The 25,688-nt window shown below is 42.6% G+C and overlaps 1 protein-coding gene across 3 annotated transcripts; it reads left to right on the top strand.

Moving 5' to 3' along the window:
• The first annotated feature begins 2,032 nt into the window (after positions 1 to 2,032).
• On the top strand, positions 2,033 to 25,656 carry hdlbpb (high density lipoprotein binding protein b). 3 transcript variants are annotated; one of them, XM_086281492.1, is made up of 28 exons: positions 2,033 to 2,134; positions 3,579 to 3,658; positions 5,412 to 5,505; positions 5,752 to 5,903; positions 6,088 to 6,303; positions 7,815 to 8,021; positions 8,254 to 8,469; positions 12,231 to 12,437; positions 13,172 to 13,279; positions 13,597 to 13,701; positions 13,932 to 14,010; positions 16,122 to 16,261; positions 16,351 to 16,455; positions 16,568 to 16,681; positions 16,754 to 16,840; positions 16,950 to 17,081; positions 17,836 to 18,054; positions 18,139 to 18,360; positions 18,453 to 18,671; positions 18,925 to 19,066; positions 19,568 to 19,695; positions 19,784 to 19,888; positions 19,985 to 20,119; positions 20,431 to 20,574; positions 20,659 to 20,838; positions 20,920 to 21,036; positions 21,776 to 21,934; positions 22,024 to 25,656. In XM_086281492.1, exons 3-28 carry the CDS (start codon positions 5,430 to 5,432, stop codon positions 22,114 to 22,116), a joined length of 3,807 nt encoding a protein of 1,268 aa, XP_086137618.1. In that variant the 5' UTR covers positions 2,033 to 2,134; positions 3,579 to 3,658; positions 5,412 to 5,429; the 3' UTR covers positions 22,117 to 25,656. The 3 variants fall into 3 exon arrangements, with proteins under 3 accessions (XP_086137618.1, XP_086137616.1, XP_086137617.1); XM_086281490.1 differs by having other exon boundaries at positions 5,404 to 5,505; XM_086281491.1 differs by lacking the exon at positions 2,033 to 2,134 and adding an exon at positions 2,210 to 2,520 and having other exon boundaries at positions 5,404 to 5,505.
• Positions 25,657 to 25,688: the final 32 nt, after the last annotated feature.

The following is a 25,688-nucleotide window of genomic DNA, read 5'->3' as shown; positions in this document are numbered from 1 at the left end:
ATTCAGTACTTACTTCTGGAAGTTTACTCTTCGTCCGCTCCGCTTCCGCCGTTTTTTTTCGGCAAAATTATCCAAACCACCGCCGCGCTATGAAGTCTGGGATATGTTGGGCCATGAAGGCTACACAGACCCATCCTTAAAATTCAGGGAAATTAAGGACGCATTTGAGGGCCGCATTTCGAGCAGCCTTTGAATTGGGACAGTCTTTGTCGTGTCGCTGTGACATAATCGGCCTTAAAATGCGGCCTTTAAGGCTGCAGACCCCAAATCCGGTCATTGGTACTTCCTGGCTTGTGTAGTTACTAGGTAACAAAAGCTCAACACTGCCCCTAGCGTCCTGGAGCACTTCCGTTGTGTTTTGGATTTTGCATGTGTTTTGGAGTTTGCGCGTGTTTTGGGGTTTGCGCGTGTTTTGGATTTTGCACGTGTTTTGTATTTTGTACGTGTTTTGTATTTTCCATGTGTTTTGTATTTTGCACGTGTTTTGTATTTTGCACGTGTTTTGTATTTTGCATGTGTTTTGGAGTTTGCACGTGTTTTGTATTTTGCACGTGTTTTGTATTTTGCACGCGTTTTGTATTTTGCACGTGTTTTGTATTTTGTACGTGTTTTGTATTTTGCATGTGTTTTGTATTTTGCACGTGTTTTGTATTTTGCACGTGTTTTGTATATTGTACGTGTTTTGGAGTTTGCATGTGTTTTGTATTTTGTAAGTGTTTTGGAGTTTGCATGTGTTTTGTATTTTGTAAGTGTTTTGTATTTTGCACGTGTTTTGTATTTTGCATGTGTTTTGTATATTGTACGTGTTTTGTATTTTGTATGTGTTTTGTCTTTTGCATGTGTTTTTTTATTTTGTAAGTGCTTTGGAGTTTGCACGTGTTTTGTATTTTGTACGTGTTTTGGATTTTGCATGTTTTTTGTATTTTGTACGTGTTTTGTCTTTTGCATGTGTTTTTTATTTTGTAAGTGTTTTGGAGCTTGCATGTGTTTTGGATTTTGCACGTGTTTTGGATTTTGTAAGTGTTTTGGAGTTTGTACGTGCTTTGTCTCTAGGGGCCACCGTATAAAATAGTTCTCTGGAGCTGTTTTGCTGCCAGTGCTACTGATACATTGGATAAAGTGGCTGGAATATTGAAGGACTACCTCCAATTTTTTTTTTTACTTCCCCTCAAATCAACAGATGCGTAAAACCTGACCATAAAAGATAATATTAATAATAAAAATATTAATTTATATTATATTAGAAGCTTATTGACGGCTACCAAAAGCATCTTGTTGAAGTGCAAGTTACTAAGGGACATTTAACCAAATATTTGTAGGGACATATGTATATTGAGCCCATATGTATAGTTTTGATTCTGTGTGGATGAGAGAAAATCTAAAAGAAATTCAAACTTGTGCACCCAATTTTTGATTTTTAAAGTCAATAAAGATTTATCCTGTACAATCGTTCCACCCTGGAAAAAAGCCAAAAATCACCATGGCATTCATGGATGAAAATTTCCAACCACAACTATACCTAACCTGTTTTAGTTTAAAGTTTGACCTATTGAAAATCCATAATGTTAAGTTAGCTTACAAACAGATAACTTAATATCCTTTAAACACGATTTACATACACACAAAGTGACATTTATCTTATTTGGAAAATTAAAAAAACAAAAAACAAAAAAAAAACAGCAGTATTTAGTTGTACGTGATCGTTTTTGCACTCCAGGTCAGACATTTGTAGACTTCAGGAAAAGTATGATGCGCTGACTCCTGAAAAGCATGCTAGCCATTATGAATGAGAAGTAGAGCCGGTCAGTTTGATGGACGTGAGAAGCTGCAATGGCTAATAACATACAAACATTTTTTTAAATTACTTTTAACCAATCAGAAAACTATATGCAAATATCATGCGGTTAAATTTCACAGTCAAATGAGCTAAGTGAGTCTAATTTCACTAGGACCTATTTAACTGGGATGCTCGTGCCGCTCAAAGATACTGCGGCATTTCCTTTATACTCGTTGAGTCGCAGCGCTTGGTTGGTATCACTCCGCCGGCAGAGGAAATGCTCCTAGACCAATCACATCTGTGTTTACACCATCACCTGTCAAACACACACCCTCTGGTAGATTTTCTCTTTGAAAGGTAGGATTTCTAGGTTTATTTTATCTTTACTTTTTAATGCACATATGAATGCATTGGGGGAGTTAAAGTGTAGTTACGGTGGCGATAGAGTCGGTTCGCCTGCAAGCGACAAGCAGCCGGGGATAGCAAGCTTAGCGTCCCGAGAGCTAGCGTGCTGGAGCTGGTTATCCGTCCGCCTGGCTTGTTTTTTAGCCGATTATCAGAAAGTCCTTGCGCCTAATCATGTCTGGCTGAGGTCGGCGCGAAGCGATGCGTGTTAGCTCAGCGAAAGTGCTTACTAATATTTTGAGACCTTTAGTTTGCTTTTAACCGATGTTAGTTAGTTAGGACCAGCCGTGCAGTGCGTCCTCAAGCTAGCAAGAAATACATCAGTCGGCTGGAGAAAGGTGCGTTTAGCGAAGCTGTTAGCTAGCACCGTGTACGGCTGCCTTTTTTATTTAGCTGCTGCAACTGATAGTTATAACGGTGCTCCTATTTCCTCCGTTTGTTTCTAGTTTTCTCGCCTAATGTTAGCAAACTAACATCGTGGAAGCAGGTGGTGACCCACAGTGGGAGCCCGTTTAACCCCCACAACCCTCTGCGTGCTGCGAAGCACCGCCACCACCATAACGGAAAGCGCATCTACTGCCAAAAGTCCCGCTTTTAAAACGTTCACTGTGGTAAAAAAAAAACACTTGTGTAATAGCTCCAAAATGTACCTGAAGTTAAATGACCCTAGACGGTTACATTACATTGTAACTCCATTAATTATTGCTGCTTCATTAATGTGTAAAGACGCATTTAGCGAGGAGCTAATTTCAGCTGCTTACATTACTGTGTCTCGGATAGTTTTATCTGTAAGAGTGCTGCACGTCCATTATTTATAAGCTCTTCAAAAGATTGTTTTTATGTTTGCTCCCACTGTGTAAAGTCTGAGGGTATCTTAAGACCCCACTGCCACTTAAGTATCCCTTTTATTCCCCCTTAAGTAACGTCAGTGTTAAAATGGTATTATGCTGTAATTGCTCTTTTAGCTTGTTCCATCCCGCACAAATATGATCCTGAAATATGACATTTAAAATGGCACTGCTCCTGTATCTGACCAGCTGGTTGCTGTTGGACTAAAGCTATTAAACACACTTTCAAGAGACACTGCAGCTTTGCTTACAGGGCAAAAAAAAAAAAGTAGCGGGACATCTATTTTTTTATTTATTTTTTGTCACATGTGGTGTTTGGAAGCGTTTGCTCTCAGGTTTCCTTAGCTGTTGAATTTGTGAAATCTCAGAGGGAGGATTGTTAGAGAGCAGAGGAGAGGGAGGGAATTGAGGAGGAGAGTGAATCAGCTCGAGACGGTATAAGGTGCAGTGCAGTGTGGGTGTTTACCCAGCCTCCGTGCTGTAGAGCTGTTTGATTTACCTTTGTTCACTTTTACTCTTTCTTTTTATTTTCCTTCCTGTGCATCCAGGAGCTGAAACACACACTCACACTGAAGCGCCTACGGTAGCCGCTAACTGGACGGACTCTCTGGCAATTGACCTTTTGCAGGTAAGCCTGGGCTCTCTTTCTACAGTTCTGGCAGACAATACTACTTCTGAATGATCACATCCTCCACAGCTTTGTCTTTAGAGGGTACAACTGCTGGATCATTTGCAATGCGGGTGGACTTGAAGAGCTTGGTTCATATGGCATCCCTGAGAGCACACAGTCACGTTTAAGGAGAGAAAGCTCGACTGGAGAGCTTCATAGATGTTAGATAATAAAACAATAAAAAAAACCCAATCACTTACATTTTTATCGGAAAGATAAAAAACAAAACAAAAACTGTCTTAAAACAACTCAACAAAAGTTGTAAGATTAACTTCCTCAGCTGCTAATTGGACTCATAAATGTGTGCTTGTAGTATTCACTGATTTTTATTTTACTGCTCTGTTGCCATAAATAAAATAAAAATTCCCCTTAATCACAAGACTGTATCAGTGTTCCCAAAATGCACAGTTACAGAGTTCAGTGCCTGCCACCCCCTCACCCCCACGTCCTCACCCCCTCGCATAAAGAACTTTATGGCTGCAGCGAAAATAAATGAAATGATATGTTTCTCCTCAATAACATTTTATCTCAGATTACAATAGAAGTACACTACATTTTAACATTCTTTCTAATTCAAACTGCATTCCTTTAATATGTTAATATTTATACTTTAAACTGCATAAAGTGTATGACTATCTCTATAACTCATTCGAAGGCTTGTCCTTGAGTTTCTGGACATCGCAGCAGAAATGGGGTGCTGTCACCTTCTCATGTGGTCAGGGTGTAGCTTTAGCCTGCTGTGGGTGTAAATATACTGTGACAGCAGAGGATGCTGATGTTAAACATGGTCAAAGTCGCAGCATATGTGCAGCTAATCCCTGTGAGCTCAGAGAGTCTTCAGAAAGCTTAAAACTTTTTATGAAGGGCAGCCAATCAGAAGAAACGTGGCTTAAATGGAGGATGGCCTCAAAGTGAGAGGAGCTAAAATGACTTAAAATGACTTGTATGTAGTGGATTAACTCAAGGGCCAAATAAGTATTATTTGACAGCTTCTTTGAAGGTTTTGATTACACATTTTAGAATACTTGTAGCAAGAACGAAGTGCTCTTTTTATGCCACTTAAGTTCATCGCCATCTCTTTGCTGTCCACTGTGTGTGTGTTAAATGCAGAGGACAGGCTGCAGCTCGACTTTAAAGACCCGCCAAAACAGCGTCTTTATTTATGTGCTGCTAGATAAATAGATGTTTTTAGTCTAGTTGTGCATGAACCCCTCGAACCTTGAGTTAGCAGAGATCTTGGAGGTCCTGTGGGTTATGTTTTGGACTCACAATCCTATGGGACCCACTGTTGTGATGCGAGCTGAGCAGATCTGACCTGTGATAGTGCATCACGAGGAATGTCCGCAGCAGTTGTCTTGGACAGCTCTGAGCGTTTGACCTGTGATAACCCCGTCCCCGAGGCTTCGCAGCACTGTGTGTTTATCTGACGCTTGTTAAGTGCTAATTGGAGCATCTCAGGTGCAGCGTGCAGCATCGGTGCAACGCGGCAGAGCCACAGAGGGAGTGTGGTTCTTCAGGGCCTTCTCTAAGCAGTCCTAGAGAGCACAGGGAGGGAAACAATGTGAAAGCAATTTGATCGTAGTTAGTGCTTTATCAGTCTGAGATTTCATGAAAACACAGCAGTGCGTTTCCTCCTCTAAGGTTCTGATTTATTGTTTTTCTTTAAAAAAAAAAAAATCAATATTCCCATGTTTCCGTTTCAGTGGAATAGTGGAATAAGTCTTGAACCATGAGCTCAGTGGCAGTGTTGACCCCGGAAAGCTTTGCAGAGCATCGCAGTGGTCTCAAGGACCAGGAGATCACAGGTAACGACCTGCACCTTCCCACTTATTTTTATTCTTGCTAGAGTTTTCCCCTCACGAGCCCAAACTAGTGAGCAAATTATTAGCCCAAGTTTAATGTGTTTAGATTTTCTGATATGTGCATTTTGTGTTTTTGACACAGGCTTATTTTTATTGTTGTTTGGTATCTTTGTTGTTAACAATCCTTCCCTACACATACTGTTTTCTTACTCCTTCCTTGCCATTTTTATCTTTATCTCTCCGGGCCAGGCTGCGTCCCGGAGGATGAGGCCTACATCCCTACCTATCTGGAGGCCTTCCCTCCACTGCCGGAGAAGGGAGCACCAGGGGAGAAGGCTGGAGAGCCGCCTTCGGCATGGGGGAGCAAGATCAGACCCATCAAAGCCTCTGTCATCACCCAGGTGAGGAGCCCACTGTGGGGACTGTTAAAAGTGAATGAATGCATTTCTCAGCTCTTTTAATGATGATGGCTGTAACTGAATTTAGCCTCAAGCCTTTTAGCTGCAGTAGAGCTGGTCTAATGAAAGATGCATGTTCTGGGAACAACAAGCAAGAAAAAAACACTTTCAACTCGTCTGTACCCAGGTGTTCCACGTGCCCCTAGAGGAGCGTCGTTACAAGGACAACAGCCAGTTTGGGGAGGGCGAGGAGGCCAAAGTGTGCTTGGACATCATGCAGCGAACGGGAGCGCACATCGAGCTGTCTCTGGCCAAAGACCAGGGCCTGTCCATCATGGTCACTGGCAAAGTGGACTCCGTGATGAAGGCTCGCAAAGAAATCGTAGCTCGATTGCAGACACAGGTAAATGCACTCGTACTACTTACAGTATAATTAAGTGATCTGGATTTGGAAAATATTGGGAGGATATACATATATGTAATTTTTTACTTTCTGTTTGAAAAGCTGGTCAGAGTGTGTACAAGTAATCAATGTGAGCAAAAAGTTATTAATGCTCTAACACAGGGATGTTAAAGTCATTTTACATAGTGGGTCAGCGTAACTGCCCTTTCTGTCAGTATAAAGAGATTTAACTCAACATATGAGATGGTTACGTTTAATTTTTTTTAAAGAAAAAAGACAAAAGAATAATTTCAATAGTACGTGTGAGGTCCTCCTCGTTGTAAATGTGTAAAACTCTGTTAGCTCATTGCTCAGAGTGTGCTGTATTTATAACACATACAAGAAAAACAAAAAGTTCTAGTAGATGCTGGAAAAAGTGGAACTTTTCAGTCATTTAATTGTTCACCTATTACCAAACTCTTTGGTGTGGAATGAATGACGCTGCAGGTGGAAACTTTATCAGGAGGAAAATATGCAAATCTTAAGACAATAGTTTGATACTTTATTGATACCGCAAGGGAAAATTTTTTCATTTGTTCAAAATCGATGTACTCCTGTTATCTGAAGCCTTCCAGTGGGCCGGATTGAAGTCTTTGCTGGGCCGATTCTGGCCTTCAGGCCTTATGTTTAATACCCCAGCTCTGTACGAAGTTAAAGAGACAGGATATCCTTAATATGGTCATCTCAGGTACACAGCGTTGGCCGCGAGCACAGGAGTTCCATCTGCCTGCTGTTCGAACCTCTTGTTTGTGAGGGGCAACCAATCAGAAGACAGTCTGTTGTCAGTATTTGTGCAGTGCAGGCTTTACATTTGTTATTCATTCTTGTGTGACTTGCAAAAACAGTGAAACCTCTGAAACTCAGATAAACTTAAACCCGCAGCAAAGAATTTGAATACGCAGCCATCTATCTTTGAACAAAAATCACTGTGAAGCAGAAACATCAGAACAGTGTAACCGGTGGCTAAAAAATGTTTTTGTTTCGCTCTGCGTAATGTTGAAACGTGATCCAAACACACACACGGAGGGCAAATACCGGCTGCGGCTCGAATAATCCTATCAGGCCAGTTTAGGACAAAAAGTTGAGCCGGAAAATGACCATCAGCTCCCAGGGGTGGCCTTTGTGCCTCAGCAGCAAACATGCTGATTTCCACTTCAGTTGGTGCACTGAGCTGCAGTTACTGGTTGAAAAAAGTGCAGAGGCTCTCTGTTCTCTTTTCAAGGTCGAATGCTTTTTACCAAGTTTAAAGAAAACTTTGATAGTAGGAATTTTATGTCATCCTGTTACTTTCCCTGGTAGATGATGACTATTAAAAAAAGGTATTTTCTGTACATGTGCACAAAGCTCCACCAACATTAGAATTAAAAGGGATTTCTGTGGCTGTACCCTGATAAATAAGAAGGCTTATTTCCATTGGGAAACACTACAAATCTAACTTACTTGCTCCTGAAAACTTTCTCCTGCTCCTCTAGGCGTCGGCAACGGTCGCCATCCCCAAGGAGCACCATCGATTTGTCATTGGGAAGAACGGTGAGAAGCTGCAGGAGCTGGAGCTGAAGACTGCCACCAAGATTGCTATTCCACGCCCGGACGACCCCAGCGCCAACATTCGCATCACCGGCACCAAGGAGGGAATTGAGAAGGCTCGCCATGAGATCCTGCTGATCTCTGCTGAGCAGGTCAGACATGGGTGGGTGGATAGGGGGGTGGGGGTTGTTTTAATAACTAATTTCTGCTCAACTGAAACTAATTGGTCTCGCAATGTGAAAAGATGCACAAACAGTAGCATTAGGAACTAAATTGTTTCTTACTATTCAATATTGAATCGTGTTGAAACATCACCATGACGTCACGTTTGATCGACTCTTCTGTCTGCCGTCGTTCTCCTGCTCTTCCTCACCCACTCACCAGGACAAGCGCGCGGTGGAGCGTCTGTCCCTGGAGAAAGCCTTCCACCCCTTCATCGCCGGAGCCCACAACAGGCTGGTGCAGGAGCTGAGCCTTGAGACAGGGGCCCGCATCAGCATCCCACCGTCCAGCCTGCCTAAGGACGAGATCGTCATCACCGGCGAGAAGGAGGCGGTCGCGCTGGCTGTCAGCCGCATCCGAGCCATCTACGAAGACAAGGTGGGACTGTTTTCCAGAGATTATTCATGCCCCATCCTGCAGACATGGGACATGAGCGACTTTAAGTCCTCTTAGGTCAAAAATCCCCCAAAAATCAGATGCCCTGTTATGTTTACATTGAGTTAAAAGGTCAAAGGTCATCTCTTCCTCCTTTCAAACTGCCCAGACGATCAGCAGATCGAAACCCAGACCTTTGTTGGCTCGACACATTTTCATATTTAAATTCGTATTTTTCAATTGTATTATTTCTTGGTAATACTAGACTGTGTTTGTGGAGCGGCTGTCTGATCACATTTGACTACCAAAGCATCAGTCAAATGTGGTACTCGAAGAAACAGAGACACGTGTTTGAGTTAAAGATAACAGCTAGGTGCTCTGGGTGTGCTGAATTTAAGCCTAATTTAAAGGTTTTGTAGCATTATTTGTTGACTAGACAAACTTTAAACCTCAGATCCATAGAAAATTGTTCAGAATAAAGGAAGTCAGCGTTGAAGATGGATTAAAGTCAATCTTTGTAATGGCCTGAACAGTTTTCACTGATTGCTTTTAACCAAATTTAGAGAGATAGGGAAATTTTCTTAAAGGCCATTACTGTCCGAAGCGATTGAGCCAGAAAACGACCTCCACTGATGTCTGCTGCTTGGTGGGATCATGTATGGTTGTAAATTGTACCCCCTAGAATTGTGACCTTTCTGTACCCATGATGCTGCCTTTTTAGCATTTCTTTTTTTAATATTGTTTGTATTAGTTGATATATCTATTCTTTATTTCTGTATTTTATAGATGTGCAATGAGCTGCTGTATAGCCACCTTTACCCAATAAAAGCAGGTGTAACAGATTTATATAAAAGGACAAATGTCAGGTTCTTTAAAATAAAAAATTCAGCTTCTTTAAAATATCCATGTTAAGCGGGGTGAGGGTAGAGCAGGGCGATATGGCCAAAAATATTTATCACGATATACATTTGAAAATTTGCGATAACGATATAACTGACGATATAATTGATGCGAGACAAAATACAACTCCACAACATTACTAGCGCAAAAAGACAACCTTCCATTTATTTTCACTTAAACAAGAAGCTGGTTTTTATGTACATTAAAGCTTTATAAAAATGTAACAGTGCAAATGCAAATTCCTTGCTGAAAGTTTAACCAAAAGGCATTTCCAGTAGAAATGGGCTGACATATCCTGAGCATAACCATGTATAATATCCACTGAAGTTAAAAAGAGGTGCTTTGCAACATTAAACTGCAGTGTGCAGTACATATTTTTTGGACCATAAGGCACATTGAGCTAAACAAAGCAGTTAGATAAATCAAACTTTATTAAACTCATTCTTCTTGCTTCCTCCACTTCTGTACCATTGATTCATTGATGTTGAATTCTCTGGCAGCTGCTCTATTCCCATGTTGTTGCAGTATATTAATGACTAGCCTTGTATTGTGGATGGATTATCTCAGTTGTTCTCCTGACTGACGTTTGGTCCGTTTACAGCATCCTGCCATGCGATTGCATTTGTCTCTAACCATGAGGAACCTTAGTGTTCATCCTCCAGCTTCACTGTTTATGTTATGCTAACATAGCTGTGTCGCTAGCGATCACGTAGCACATCATTATATACCAGCTAGCCCAACTTCAGTAACCCTACAAACGTCACTGCTGTTTAGTTTCCTGCCTTCATTTATGTTGGAAGTGATAGCAGAGCTGTACGTTTGATTTTTTTCAGAAATCTCTCAGTCAGAACATGCTATATCATGTTTAGGTAACTAGCGAAACTAGCGAGCTAACTTTCGCTAGCTTCCTGCTAACTTCTAACTCCGTTAAATGTAATAAATTTTGTTTTCATGGATGCCTGGAAGTTAAACTTCATAGTTACACCTGGTAAAGCAGCAATGCTGATCGTTTTATTAAAGATGAAAGAATTTAGACAGTTAACTCTCAGTGATGCTGCAGTGTTTGTTTGACCTGAAGTGTACTGAGTTTAGGACCCAGATTACTCCCAGATTTAAGAGCATCTTAGTCCGACAAATACGACAATAACGATGGCCGCTTGCATGTTCTGCAAAAAAATGTGCTTTGTTGTGTATCTGACGGACAAACACCAAACCAGTTCCACATCACTGAAGTTGCACCATTTTTACAAACCAATTCTGGTTCATCTGTTTCACTCAACAATCGGCCATGTGCGTATGAAAACAAAGGCACTGCGCATGCGCGTTTTACTCATATTCTATCGCGATATAACGTTATACCGGTATTACCGTGAACGGTATAATATGGCCCAGCCCTAGGTGAGGGGGGGTTTAAGTGTGTCATTGGTTGTGCTGTTACAAACGTTTTCACAGTTATGCCTTTGTTTGTGTACGCGCTCAAAGTGAAGCGTTTCTATGCCAACAGCATGCTAGCGTGTGGCTGTGAGCGTTCATGTGACTATTTCTCTGAGCTGCTGTTCATGTGTTTCAAATTCATGACTGGCTCATTGGACATATGGGAAGCTGAGTGGCTGATTGGAAATCATCCGATTCTGTCTGCTCCATCAATGCCTTTCTTTTTCCTCTTTTTGTTTTTGTGGTCCACTTGTTTGTGTCATTGACCTTAAAATACTTAATTTGCATCAGTACTCATGATGACGTGTTGTTGTTTTGTTGTTGTTGTTGTTTTTTAAAAAAACACAGAGTCAAAAATATCAAGCCAAAAATATAAAATAAAGACTTTCCGTATATCTCAGGGGCCTTTTGGTCAGAGTAAAGCAAGTTCGGTCATCACACTGGTCCTGTGCGTCTTTGTGTCTTGTCCAGAGAAAATTTACATCACAATATGCAAACTATGCATGTGCGTTAGATTTCAAGTGGACTTGCAAGCAGTTTAGCAGGAATAACAACTCCAGCTGCATTTGTCCTCAGAATATAATCAAATCTTTAAGATTTTGCAGAAATCCAAACAAAGAACAAAGAAAATGATAAAAATAGGATCACATACTTAATAAAGGGGAGTCTTGTGTTTGTTATTTTCATGCATGATTTTTATTTGCTTTATTCAGTCGTTTGTGCCAGTTTTTTCATCCGGGCTAAATTTGCATTGACATTTTAGACGCTCGGGTGTTTCTGTTACCCCGAACGACTCGCTGTGGGAAAGCAGCGCGCGGTTTAGTTTAGGGTTTTACTGAAGGACACGCATGACTGCAGGCAGCTCAGTGTGGTTATTTTGTTTCACCAGTCTTGTTTTACTTGTTCGCTCCATCTCATGAACCATAAAGCTAATCTGTACCAAAGGTGTTTGATTTAATGTGTTTCTGTATTTAAGGAGGTTATTTAGAGTTTGTGCATTATCTCAACTTTAAAGAAGCTCTGTGAGATGGATGGGTGAAGCAGAGGAACTGCGTGTTTGTGGCAGATGAGCTCCGATGATAGGCAAGCCGGAGATAATAACGGGAGAAAATTGGATTTCCCCAGAGAACAACAGGATGAGAATGCTAATGTCATTTAGTGCATATATATGATTAGCAAAAACAAATGTACTTTCTCTGCTGCCTTCCCACTTTCATCTGTCAGTCACCCTCCTTCTGTTCCCTTCTCCTTCCCCAGGGTTATGTCCGGTCTTTCTGTTACTTGACTTTTCCCATCTCCTTCCTGCTTCCCTGATTTCTTTCTTCTTTCTGTCTCCTCTTATGTTTCCATCCATCCCTCAACGAGCTTCTCGATTTACCCACATCCTCTCGCCACGATTGTCTTATCACTTGTCCATGTCCTCCTCGCAGAAGCGGAAGACCACGACTATCTCTGTGGAGGTGAAGAAGTCTCAGCATAAGTACATCATAGGTCCGAAGGGCAACACCCTGCAGGAGATCCTGGAGGCCACAGGGGTGTCGGTGGAGATGCCTCCTCTGGACTCCAGCTCAGAAACCATCATCCTCAGAGGGGAGCCTGACAAACTGGGACCAGCACTCACACAGGTCTACGCCAAGGTGAGAACACGAGAAAACTGTAATTAAAGGACAGAGATGGGGATTGCATTTTGCTTAATGTAATTAGCTTTTGTTATGGCAGAAATGTAGGGAATAAAAGTCCCTGAAGTTGCATTTACAGGGTACATCCAAGAGGTACTCAGACGGCCTAGATTTCCTTTTTTTTGAGACTTTATGTTTAGATGTATTTATTTTTAATAGTTCAGAGCAGCAAGATTAACAACCTCAGCAAGTACATCACATCCACATCTTTACAGTGAAAGAAATTGGGAAAGTTGGGCAATGATTAATCTATATGTAGTTTATCAATATTAGAGGCAAACATTTATGATGGATTTGTTGACCAATCCAGAAGTCATATAGCAACATCTGGTTTTAAGTCTTCCTTTAAACTTTGGTTTTGGGCTCCACCAGGTCAGGATACGTACTCCACCTCACCCTGTGTCTGAAACAAGCTGCTTTAGCTTCCGTGACCATAAAAGGAAATCCGTGGTGAGCTGAAGTCAGCTCGGTACAAGCATTGGAGACTGAGCGTGTAGAGTAGTCTGAAGCCTGAGCTTTGGCTCACAGGGATTACTTGCATGTACACTGATCTCATTTTAAATATTTAATATGGAAAGAAGGAAAAGCCCCATATAACCCCTTTATTTTAAGTTGCAACTAAGCCATTGCAGAAAAACTATTTCTGTGATTTGTCAGTGCAAACATGGTTTTAATGTTTTGTACCCGTTCAGGCTAAGAGCGTAATGGTGGTGGAGGTGACTGCCCCCGCCTGGCTGCACCGCTTCATCATTGGCAAGAAAGGACAGAACATCGGGCGGATCACACAGCAGCTACCACGGGTAAGGAAAGGAGAACAAAGAAGGCGTGGGGTGATCTGAGGTAAAAGCCAGAGATAACACAGAAGTCTCACATCCTGCTCCTGCAGCGTGACAGAAAGCTTTGTGGGGGGAGGCTGTGTTACGGCAGCAGTTGTTGTGCAAAATGGGACCAGTAAAGCAAAAAATGCTGGACAAAACACAGACAGAGAAAAGTGACTGCGGAGGACACTTGATTTTAGAAACTTGACGTCAGCTGAGATGAATTACAGCATGGAAGAATCAACACAGAAGGGGAAACGTCCTAACTGGCTTGCCTTTATTCCTGTCTGTGTGTGTAGGTTCACATAGAGTTTACCGATGGCGAGGAGCGCATCAGTCTTGAAGGGCCGACGGAGGAGGTGGAGCAGGCTCAGGCCCAGATACAAGAGATCATCAAGGACCTGGTCAGTGCAGACACACACGTACACCAACACAACAAAGCTACGGTAGACATGACGTGTATTGTCTTCTGTCACTGAAAGAAATATTGCTGTGTTGGACAAAGCTTTGGAAGAGCCGCACACACTTATGGTTCGGTAGACCCGAAGAGAGATAAGAGAGAATCACGTTTGATTGGTTGAGTGTTGGTTCACATTTATAAATCCAAATCTCCTTTTTCTTACCCGGTGTCCAGCTGGTGAGGATGGACTACACCGAAATCAACATAGATCAGCGTTTCCACAGACACCTCATCGGAAAGAACGGAGCCAACAGTGAGTCGATCGCTTTACCCCTGACCTGAAAACTAAACTGTAGCAAATCTGTCATACTCCCAGGTGGAGCCCTTGTTGCACCTCATTAGTTTGTCTCCCTACCTGCAAAACTAACAAAGAATATGTTTTTAAAAGTGCTTTTATTTCATGTTTTATATAATGGTAAAGATCATTTGATCCACACATATCGATGTATTTAGATTTTTCCTGTCAGTCATTCTAGTTGCTTTTAGTTTAGATAATTCAAATGCTGCCTGGGGTAGAATATTTAATGGAAAGCATCAAATTCAGGGTTTTGAGTGATTTTTAAACTGAAAAGTTGTCATGTGGCTGTCGCTGATCTCAGACTTCCTGCAGTGTTTGTGTTGTAAAGCAGGGAACTGGATTGTGAGTCATGAGTCGGGTGTTAGTGACCTGATTTTCGTCATGAGAGCTAGTCTTTGATAACAGATGTCAGGCTCTTACCTACAGCACATCAGTGTTCTCCAGCAGGTTTAAAACTGCTCCATCTTTGAGCATGAATCCTATCTGGCTGTTAAGTGATGACGTATGAGACCTGCTTCCAGGTCCAAACTGCGTCCATTAATGCTGTTGTGTTTTTAACATGTTTTAATGCTTTGTATCTTGTTCTGTTTAATCTGAACAAGCCCCTAAAAATAGTCAATGATCTCTGTCGGCCTCTCTGAGTTTTTATTACCACTATTCATCTGCAGCAGAAAAAGCTGAGTTTTTAAAACCTTGCGATGTAACTACGGCCCATGGTTTGCCACCAGATGTTTGAACAGGTCAGAAAAGAGTCATTCTGAGGCTAACGAAGACTTGAATGAGTACATGAAGCTGAGGATCAGGATTTTTGTCATAGCGAGTAATCCAAACCACGCAGCAGTATGTTGATGACCAACCTCGTGCTGATGATCGATCATCTCAGTTTTTCTGAAGTTTGGTCAATTTTCAGCATCTTTTTCCTGCCTTGCATTTGTCCCTAACAATCAGGAACCCTCATGTTAATTTTTTTGAGAGGAAAAAAAATTTAGCGTTCATCCTCCCACTTCCCTTTGCTCAGGTGTTTATATTATCCTAACCATAGCTGTGTAGCTAGCCACCACGTAGCACATCATTATAGCTAGCCCAACTTCAGTAACCCCACAAAAGTCACTGCTGTTTAGTTTTCTGTCTTCATTTATGTCCAAAGTGATAGCAGAGCTGTACGTTTTAGTTTTACAGAAATCCCTCAGTCAGAACCTGGTATATCATCTTTATATGAAAGCTAGCGAGCTAACTCCCTGCTAACTTCTAACTCTGTTAAGCTTCATTAATCCTGTTTTCGTGGATGTTAAACTTAATTGTTACACCTGGTAGAGCAGCCACACTGATCATTTTATTAAAGATGAAAGACTTTAGACACTTTTTAACTCTCAGCGATGCCACGGTGTTGTTTTGAGTTTGGACCTGGAAACGTCTGAAGGTGGATAGACGCTATGAAACATGGATTTAGCTTCTAAAGTGTCCTGCAGAAATCTTTTCCATCCTTCATTTCTTTATATCTTGTTAGATAAATAGGAAATGGTTGCAGCATTTTATTAAAACGTGCAAACATGTACTATATAAGACAAAACAGAGTTAGTACAATTCTATGGAGCTTGAACTTATGTTTATTCTACTACTTCAGGCTTGGATGAATGACGAAACATTTCTCCCTCTCAAAACACTGCATGTAGATAAAAAGAACCAACTTTCAAAACCTTTTGGACACGTTTTCTTCTAAACATTTTAAGAGAAATAGTTCTCTATGGACTGATTCTTATTTAGCGCTTTTTGCTCTCCCGGATCCTTCAAAGCGCTTTATGCAACATGCCACATTCACCCATTCACACAAGCACTTTCTTCTCTGCTTTAAGTGGTTACCAGCTAACACTGACACACATTCATACTCCGATGGATACTTGTCCTGATGTTTGTTTTTTAAATCATGGTCTCCTTTAGAGTATTAGGGGCAGTGAAGCAGGACATTCTTCAGGTTGTGTTTCAGTGTGAGTGTGCCGGTGTGAGAGTGGGTGATGTCAGGTTTTCACTCTTATTTCATTTCTGCTGTTTTCCCTGTATCACTACAGTAAATCGTATCAAGGAGCAGTACAAGGTGTCGGTTCGAATCGCGCAGGATTCTGAGCGAAGTGGCCTGGTGCGGATCGAGGGAGATCCTAAAGGAGTACAGCTGGCACGCAGAGAGCTCATGGAGATGGTTCAGAGGATGGTGAGAATGGACTCAAAGCATAGGTTCATTGGTTTGATAGAGCCAGATGACATAAAGAGCTTTATTTCTTACGTTTTTGTCATTTCAAGGAAAACGAGCGCACCAAAGATCTGATCGTGGAGCAGAAGTTTCACCGGACAATCATCGGACAGAAAGGAGAAAAAATCAAAGAAGTTCGAGATAAGTTTCCCGAGGTGAACGTCCTCTGTGACCCGAGAGTTTGTCTGGCCTTGTCATCACCGTTCAATGATTTGTTTTGACTCAGCTGTAATGTAATTTGGTGATTATCATCTCGCTGCCTTCTAGGTCATTATCAATTTCCCCGACCCGTCGCAAAAGAGCGACATCGTCCAGCTGAGAGGTCCAAAAAATGAGGTGGAGAAATGCGCCAAGTTTCTCCAGAAAATCATCGCTGACCTGGTACGACCCTCTGTTTTTGTCGTCTTGCCTCTCCCTGTCCTCAGCCCTTACACAGGTTTCTTTCTCTCGCAGATTGAAAATAGCTTCTCGCTCTCCGTTCCCATCTTCAAGCAGTTTCACAAGAACATAATTGGCAAAGGGGGCGCCAACATTAAGAAGGTGAGATTTATTTTTTTTTACAGGTTCTGTCCAAATCTGACTCCTAAAATTATTAGATCAGAATGTAGCGTTTAAGACAAAAACTAACGGCAGACGCTCGCACTGCCAGATCCGCGAAGAGACCAACACCAAGATCGACCTGCCAACGGAGAACAGTAACTCGGAGATGATCGTCATCACGGGCAAGAAGAACAACTGCGAGGCGGCCAGAGACCGAATCCTCGCCATCCAGAGAGAGCTGGTGAGACATGGTTGCTTTTGGTTGATGCTTGAAGAGTTTTGAAGAAAATAGATTTTTAAAATCTACTTTCTTTTTGTTTCTTGGATGAATAATTTATTAAATCTTTCGATTAGAGTCATATCCATAGACGATCAGTGGAGTTGTTAACCTGAAAAAACACTCCTAACTTGCATTAGGAAAATCAGCGGGTTGCTTGCTGGCTTTAATCTTATTTTATATTTTAAAGAGTCGATATAAACTTAACTTCTTCAATAAACGGCATCTTTAGCATTTTGGCAGTTCTAGACTTAAAAAGCAGAATTTAATTCTCCCTACACCGCTCGACTTTTTGAAACCACATATGCAGAGATGAACTATTAGATATGGTTCTGAGCCAAAATCCGGTTTCTCTTGTTTTTTTATCATCTCTCCAATCCCACAGAAGGGTACAAAATTCTCCAAAGTAATATTAAAAAGAGGAAAAAATGACAGTGGGTTAAGATTTCTTTGTTAAAAGAAGCTGGAGATATTATATCTCTTGGCTGGCCTGGGAACACCACCGTATCGCCCCAGATGAGCTGTAGGAGGTGGCTGAGGTTCCCTGCTCAGACCTGCCCTCTGCAACCCCAGCCTGGATGAGCAGCAGAAGGTGGATGGACTGAATATTTATTGGTTTCCTCTGTTGGGAATTAATTACGTCTTCTAAAATGTTCGTCTTTGTCGTCAGTTTTTAAACTGCATGAAAATCTCAGCCTGTCCCTCTCCGTCCCTCCAGGCCAACATTAAAGAGGCAGAGGTCACCATCCCAGCCAAGCTGCACAACTCTCTGATTGGCTCAAAGGGCTGCCTCGTGCGCTCCATCATGGAAGACTGCGGCGGCGTCCACATCCACTTCCCCTCTGAGGGCTCCGGCTCCGACAAGGTCACGATCAGAGGGCCCGTCGGTGAGGTGGAGAAAGCCAAGAAGCAGCTGCTGCAGCTGGCGGAAGAGAAGGTGAGCAGGAAAGAGCGAATAAATAGAAGAGGTGACTAAAAGTTTAAATACTTACATCCTCCTCCCGTCCTCTGCCTTTCGCAGCAAGTAAACAACTTCACCGCTGAGCTGCAGGCCAAACCAGAGTACCACAAGTTCTTAATCGGACGGGGCGGGGCCAATATTCGCCGCGTCCGAGACCGGACGGGCGCCCGGATCATCTTCCCGTCGCCTGACGACACAGAGCAGGAGCTGATCACCATCGTAGGGAAAGAAGAAGCCGTACGTCAGGCCCAGAAGGAGCTGGAAAGTCTGGTCAAAAATCTGGTGACGACCTTTGTCCTACAAAACATCACCATTTAATTCATGTCTTGATTCTTGATTTTTCAAATCAACAATCTCGCCGTCTCCCTTTGCAGGACGACGTGGTGGAGGACAGGATGGTGGTGGACGTTCGCCATCACCGCCACTTCGTGTGTCGGAGAGGACAGGTGCTGCGGGAGCTGGCTGAGGAGTACGGCGGCGTGGCTGTGAGCTTCCCTCGCACTGGAGCGAACAGCCAGCGGGTCACGCTGAAGGGAGCGAAGGACTGCGTGGAGGCCGCAAAGAAACGCATCCAGGAGATCATCGAGGATCTGGTGAGAGACGGAAATCACGTAGAGACAAACGGTCGCTATCTGCACTCAGGTCAAAGCTGATTTATAAGAATCTGACTGTGTGAAAGTCACAGAAATGCTGTCAAAAGTAGCTGCAAGTTTTCTACTTTGGACAGACATGGATGTTATTTCAAGGACGCTTCAATAAGCTCATTATTTATAATTGGAATCGAACCTGCTCCCGGTGTGCTCACCTTTTGTGTTTTCTTCTTTCCTCCTCCTCTCTCTCGAGCAGGAGTCCCAGGTGACCGTGGAGGTGGCAATCCCTCAGCGCTACCATCGCGCCGTCATGGGCCCCAAAGGCTGCCGCATCCAGCACATCACCAGAGAGCACGAGGTGCAAATCAAGTTCCCCGAGAGAGACGACAGCGCTGCAGGTTAGAAACGACCCACGACGTGCACCCGCAGCTACGTCCTGCTGCTGCTGTGAAGATGTTGCCGCTGCAGAGGGGTTTATGTTGCAGTTTAGCACACTAGGTTAGAAATGAGCAGGCCTTTCTCAAGTTTCCTCCCTACCTGCTCATCTGTCCGCATCAACATTTAGAACAGCTGATAAAGGGAAATTAAAATGTCAAAGAAGAGACGGGAGAAATAACGGTCAGTCAGTGTTATGATTGTTGACGCTGCATAGTCGCACAGCACTGTGCACTTTCCCTGATGGCAACACAAACAAAATTAGCTGTTCCTAGCAGAGTCGGGTAGAGTGTAATTCTTCAATCCTTCAAGTTCCACCAGATCACAATCTATTGATGGCAGTGAGTCTGTAGCATGTGTAGTATTTCGTATTCTTTTACATGTATAAAAAAAAATCAGTGTTTAAGAGTTGTATATCAAAATATAAACTTTTAATCCCTGTTTTTCTCATTGTAAACTTGCAGCTCAGGAGGTTTCGCCACAGGAGAACGGTGAGGTCAGTCCAGAGGCGGAGTTTGTGCCCCGCAAGTGTGACATCATCACAATCTCTGGGCGGGCAGAGAAATGTGAGCTGGCTAAAGCAGCCCTGCTGGTAGGCGCTATCTTCATTAAGCTGAGATGTGACGCTGTTTAATGTTCATTAATATCTCTGAGCACACGCTCTGTGACTCCTCCTTCAGGCGTTGGTGCCCATAACAGAGGATGTGGAGGTGTCTTATGAGTTGCATCGCTACATCATTGGCCAGAAGGGCATTGGAATCAGGAAGATGATGGAAGACTACGAGGTAAGGCGACACGCTGCTGCTCTCTGGTGCCATCTACTGGGACTTTCTATACCCGTGCTTTCCAAACGTGTGAACTTTGGGGTTTTGTGCACGTAGGTGAACATCTGGGTGCCGCAGCCTGAGAAGCAGCTGGATGTGATCAAGGTGACGGGCCTGGCAGCCAACGTGGAGCGAGCCAAACAGGGGCTGCTGGAGAGGGTGAAAGAACTGCAGGCCGAGCAGGAGGACAGGGTACAAGCACACACTGTGTCATGTTTATCATCACAGTTCAGTTTTTCATTTGCTTCTCGTGATCGTAGCGACAGATTTTCAGATTATTCATCATCCACAATCATTACGCCATCCATCCAGATTAGACAAACCTCTTTAAAAAACTTTGAAAGGGGGAAAAAATGGAAGCACAAGTTTAATTCTTAAAGCTAGGAGATTACCACAGGGGTCATGATTTCCTGATAGCAGTGAATGTGTAGCGTGTGTAGTATCTCTTATTCTTTAACATGTATTTAAAAAAGAAAGAAAACAGTGGCTCTGTCTCCTCTCAGGCCCTGCGTAGTTTCAAGGTCACCATGTCTGTGGATCCAAAGTTTCATCCCAAGATTATCGGCCGCAAAGGAGCCGTCATCTCTCAGATCAGAAAAGACCACGACGTGAGCATCCAGTTCCCCGACAAAGGAGACGAGCAGCAGGTCCGTTTCCCTTTTTTGTCTTTTCCTGGCTCTGTGCCGAACCGTTCCCATTGATCACTTCAAATCCTTTCCTTTTCCTCCCAGGATCTGATCGTAATCTCGGGGTACGAGCGTAACGTGGAGGAGGCGCGCCAGGCCATCCAGCAGCTTGTCGCTGAGCTGCAGGAGATGGTGAGCCAAGACGTTCACCTGGACCCGAGGACCCACGCCCGCATTATCGGGGCCCGCGGCAAAGCCATCCGCAAGCTGATGGAGGAGTTCAAGGTTGGTTTGGATCGATTCATAGATCGCTCGTTTTGAAGTTAAACGAGGAAATGTTTGATCTTCACTCCTCTGGTTTCTCAGGTGGATATCCGGTTCCCTCAGCCCGGGTCGGACGAGCCCGACAAAGTGACGGTGACGGGCCTTCCTGAGACGGTTGATAACGCCATCGATCACCTGCTCAACTTGGAGGAGGAATATGTGAGTTCACTGAATATAAGACAGAGATGCAGTTACAGCACACGTCCTGCACATGCGGCTAAAATTCCATCCTCAGCAGTGATGAACAAACGCATTTTAGGAAAGGTCATGAAATATGAGATGATTGGGTTTTACTTTAACGGCGTTGCATGATTTTTAAAATCACAGGAGGTCAAAATGACCTCTTTGGCGGTTCTAGGGTTAAACATACCGAGCATGCTTCTCAGTCAAGCGCTAGCAGTCAGAAACAGGACGCGATCTAAGAACAGCAGCAAGGTTCAAAGCAGCACAGAGGTACAAGAGGAGACGACTTTGAAGGGGAGATCAGCCAAATTTAAATCTGGTTGTTTTGCTTGTTTTACATTTCTGTATTTTTAAATCTGTTTTTGTTGGATTTGAGGAAATATTCATGATATTAATGAACTCTGAGGTATAATAATCATAATTAAAACCCACCGATGAAAATGTGTTTTTCCAATAAATTGTGACAGAAATCCCCCCAAAAAACACTTTATCTGTTGCGGTTCGCGAGTTATTGTACCAGATAAAGAGATTTGTGGTATATTTGCAATCACGTTTCTGTTATTTTGTAACTATGTTTTAAATTTAATATATTGCTTTACATGCCTTCGGGGTAACAAGTAGATCCACAGGATCCCGGCCAGGAAATGAAAATCATTCTGACTCATCAACAAAGGCTGTTTTCAGGAGCAGTTTTCCTTCTGTTCATCTCTCTCAGCTGCTCAGCGTGACGGAGACAGAGACTTTGGCAGCTTACATGAAGCCTCCATCTCGCTACGGAGGGGGAGGCGGAGCAGGTGGAGGGGACGACAGCAGCGGGGGTCCGGCTAAGGGCTTTGTGGTGCGGGACGCTCCCTGGAACGCGGCTGGGAACAAGGTGGGATGTCTTAGTTTAATGACATGATCCTGTTGTTGGAGGGATGTCTGTGCAGTAAGGGCCCATCAGACCGTGTGTTTTCCTTCCAGGCTCCCGACATGAGCAGCGCCGAGGATTTCCCCACGTTCGGGACAGGCGTAGCCCCAAAGCAGGCATCGGCCTGGGGCCCCAAGAAGTTCTGAAGCTGTTCATCTGGAGAAAAACCAACAAAACTTCTGTAAAGTAGACGATGAGAGACAGAACAAATCTCAAATCTAATTGCTGCTCGCCTTCCCCTCCTCTTTAGTGACCTTCCTTTTGTCTCTCTTTCTCTGAACCACCCCTCCTCACTGTTCTCCTAACAACCAGCCACAATGAATTCTGGGAGAACTATTCCTTCTTTCTTCCTCCTGTCTCCCTGAGTACCTCCTCCTCCTCTTCCTTCCCCCGAGAGAAAAAAAACATTGAGTCCTTTGTCCATAGTTTTGCTGTCCTGCTCTTCCTCTCGGTTCAACCACTTTTGTTTGTTTGTTTTTTACTCCTCCTGCTTCCAGACTCCGCCCCCACCCCTCGACATCACGTCAGCGCGGTACATAAGAGAAGTTTGACTTTGTCAGAGGGCAGCGAGGAGGCATCCTCACGTACCTGACGCAAACCTAAAGAGAGGAGAGTGTGGTTTTGTTTTTTAGAGCGAGAAGAGTTTGTAAGCACCGACGACTTTTAAAGATTTCCTCTGGTTTTTACGAAGAGCTTTCTCATTTCCAGTTCGCTAATGTGGTGCAGTGGGCTGTATCCGTGCGTTGATGGGCTCAGGAAAGGTTTTTCCACCCATGAGTCTCTTTAAAAAAAAAAAAAAATTATTTCCAAACTGGGAGCAAAAAAACAAACAGCTGCTGTAGTTCTTTTTAAATAATAAGTCAGAAGACGTGGAAGTCCTGCACTGGTTGTTTTGTAATGAAGGTTGTTTTTTTTTGTTTTGTTTTGTCACAACTGTTTTATTTATTCAGAAAAAAACAAAAGGAGCCATTTCATTTGAACTACTGTGACCATGCGTTTTTATAAAGCACTCGCTGTAGCTTGCAACCTTGCGTCTGGGAGTGAATGCTGTACGTCAGGGGTGAGAACATGTTACTAGTTGTTCGAAGTGTACAAAGAACTTTTCGCTATTTTTTTAAATCTGTGTGGGATTCTTATTCTTTTTGTTGTTGTCGTTGTCCTTCTTGTTGGTTTCTGGTATATTTGAAAGACTCTGTATGCGTGTGCGCGCGTGCAAGTTAAGATGTATATTTGAAAGAAGCTGAACCAAACTTTTACTTGGTCTTTGTCCGTTTGTCTGCTCGGAGCTCATCCTGGAGAGTTTTTCTTGTTTCTTTTTGTTTGTTTGTTTGTTTGCTTTTTTATTTACCTTCTGAACTCATCTTTAATTCAGACGTGCTGCTTAAAGTGACATCTCTGTTCCAGGATAAAAAAAGAAAAAACTCAACCATAAACAGCCGCACTTTGGTTTCCTCTCCTTCAGGTGCTTCATTTTACGGATATTTCGTAGCAAAAAAAAAAAAGATGCCCTTTTTTTGGTTCTGAGACTTAAAATGTGAGCTCGTTGCTAAATTATACAACCGACCCAGACTTCAAGCAGTTTAGCTAAACCGTGCTTGTGCCTGGAGGTTTAAAGGAATACTTGATCATGTTGGAAAATATGCTAAGAATTAGCTGAGAAAATCAGAGCAGGCGATTGTCCATTAAAGCAGGAGGAACTGCAGCTGAACTTCAGTTAAAGATGACTCTGCCGTGAGCGGCACTGCCATCATTTCGCGGCATCAGTGACTTAAAGTGGACCTATGCCTTATTTTCTGTCGTATACATTTATACAGTGCTCATTTATTAGACCACCACGCAGTGTAACGTTTATACTACAGCTGACCTAAATCATCAGTGTTGGTAAATGCCAAAATAATTATGTTTCTATAATTAAAAACATGTTTCATCCATTGACTTTAATGTTTATTAACATTAAATTATGACTTATTATTTAAGTCGGCATGCTAAATTACAGTTATTTACATGAAATCCTGAACAGAAAATTTATTTGGGTGGTGGATTATTTCCTGAGTTCTTAGAGAAGTTGAGAGTAACCCCTCAAAATTGTGAGTTATTGTTGTATTTGCATAATAAATAATATCAGTTGTTATTATATTTAGTTTTAAAGAGCTTATGATGGATTTCTAACATGTTTTCTAGTTTTTAAGACAAGTGGTCTAATTTGCTACACACTGTAGACTGTTACAGTGACGTATGATTGTATTTATATGGCAAGAGTTTAAATTAGGGCTGTCAAGGTTCACGCCTTAACACGTCATCATGATTCAAATTTAAAAAATAAAATAAAAATTGTAACATATTTAACCCATTTGGAGTGCAGAACTTTTGAAATGCGTTGACAGACATTTCCGGGATTTTGAGTCATTCTCCATTCCAGATGGGTTAAAATTTTTAATTGCGTTAATCGTGACGACAGATTAATTCTGCATTACTATTGACAGCCCTAATTTAAAGTTATGAGATTACAGTCTAGAAATAATCCATATGAGCTAAAAGCTCACACTTCACTCTTCTAAGCGGTGTTTTTTTTTCTATTATTGGACCTGTAGGACGTCAGTGAGCGCAAAGCCCCACCCACTTGCTCCTTATGACAACCAATCAGAGGAAGAAAAGAAGAATAAGAGAAAAAAGCTTGTTTAGACCAGTATAAAGCATGCATGTAGCGTCCCTGTCATAAACACTCATTAGCTAACGACTTTAGCCAGTGAGCATGTGGTTTCAGTCAGACGTCCTCCTCGTCACATGGGAAAAAGGACGGCAGCAGCAGAAATGAGTGGGTGAAGTTGTAGGAGCTACATCCATCTTTTAAACTTTGTGATTTCAGAGAAAGGATGAACTGAAAGACTCTAGCAGGGTCCAGGATGCCAGAAATGAGGATTATTTCTAAGTGGCGCAAACAAATGATGCAGGTGGAAACGAGCTGAATAAAGTCCACTTTAAGTCTCGCTCGCTCGTTGAAGTTCGGCTGCTGGTGGATATTGCAGGCTCTGGTTGGAAAAGTGACCCTCTGGTCGTCCATGTGCTCTCTGTCAGTCAGTGTCCTCAGAGATTAGCTCACCTGTGTCACTTTAATTCACTCAAAGGAAAGATGTTCTCATGCAACTATTCCCTGTAAATGAAGCTAAAGAGGCAGAGTGAACAGCTCTGTTAGCAGACGATAAAAAATTAATAAATGAATAAAAAAATAAATAAATCTCAGGGTCCAACTTAAAAGTGAAGCTGGTGCAGAAACAACTTAACCGCTGAGGATGGATTTGCAAAAGACGCCGACTATGCAACCCAGCAGGACCACAGAGTAGATCAGGCCCCGTCAGTACTACAGTCAGATCTTTTGTTCGTGGAGCAGCAAACTCCCTCACTCTGACTTTCAGCTGCCACTTTGCTGGGTCTGCATTTTTTTTTTTAATCACATTGTGTGTGCTTGTTGTTAAATAGCAGGATGGAGCTTCTCGCGAAGCAGCCGCTGTTTCTGTACAGAAAACAAAAAAGCTATGAAAAATCCCACTATCGGCCTTAAAGAGTTACAAGTCACCAGGATTTTGGAGGTGGTGTGATTAAGTGTGCAACACTGCAATAACGTGTCAGTGACCAGACTTTTCTTTTTTCCTACTGGAAATAAAATGTGAAAAAAAAGGAAGCAAAAAGCACCAGCTGGTTTGGTCTTTTCTTTTCAGCA

The sequence above is a fragment of the Aulonocara sp. 'chitande type north' Nkhata Bay genome, linkage group LG3 (assembly GCF_057382095.1).
Source record: "Aulonocara sp. 'chitande type north' Nkhata Bay isolate Kocher_YH1m ecotype deep benthic linkage group LG3, A_spYH_male_GT1.1, whole genome shotgun sequence".
Classification (NCBI taxonomy): domain Eukaryota; kingdom Metazoa; phylum Chordata; class Actinopteri; order Cichliformes; family Cichlidae; genus Aulonocara; species Aulonocara sp. 'chitande type north' Nkhata Bay.
The sequence above is the reverse complement of the archived record's forward strand: the minus strand, read 5'-3'. Positions and strand labels throughout refer to the sequence as shown.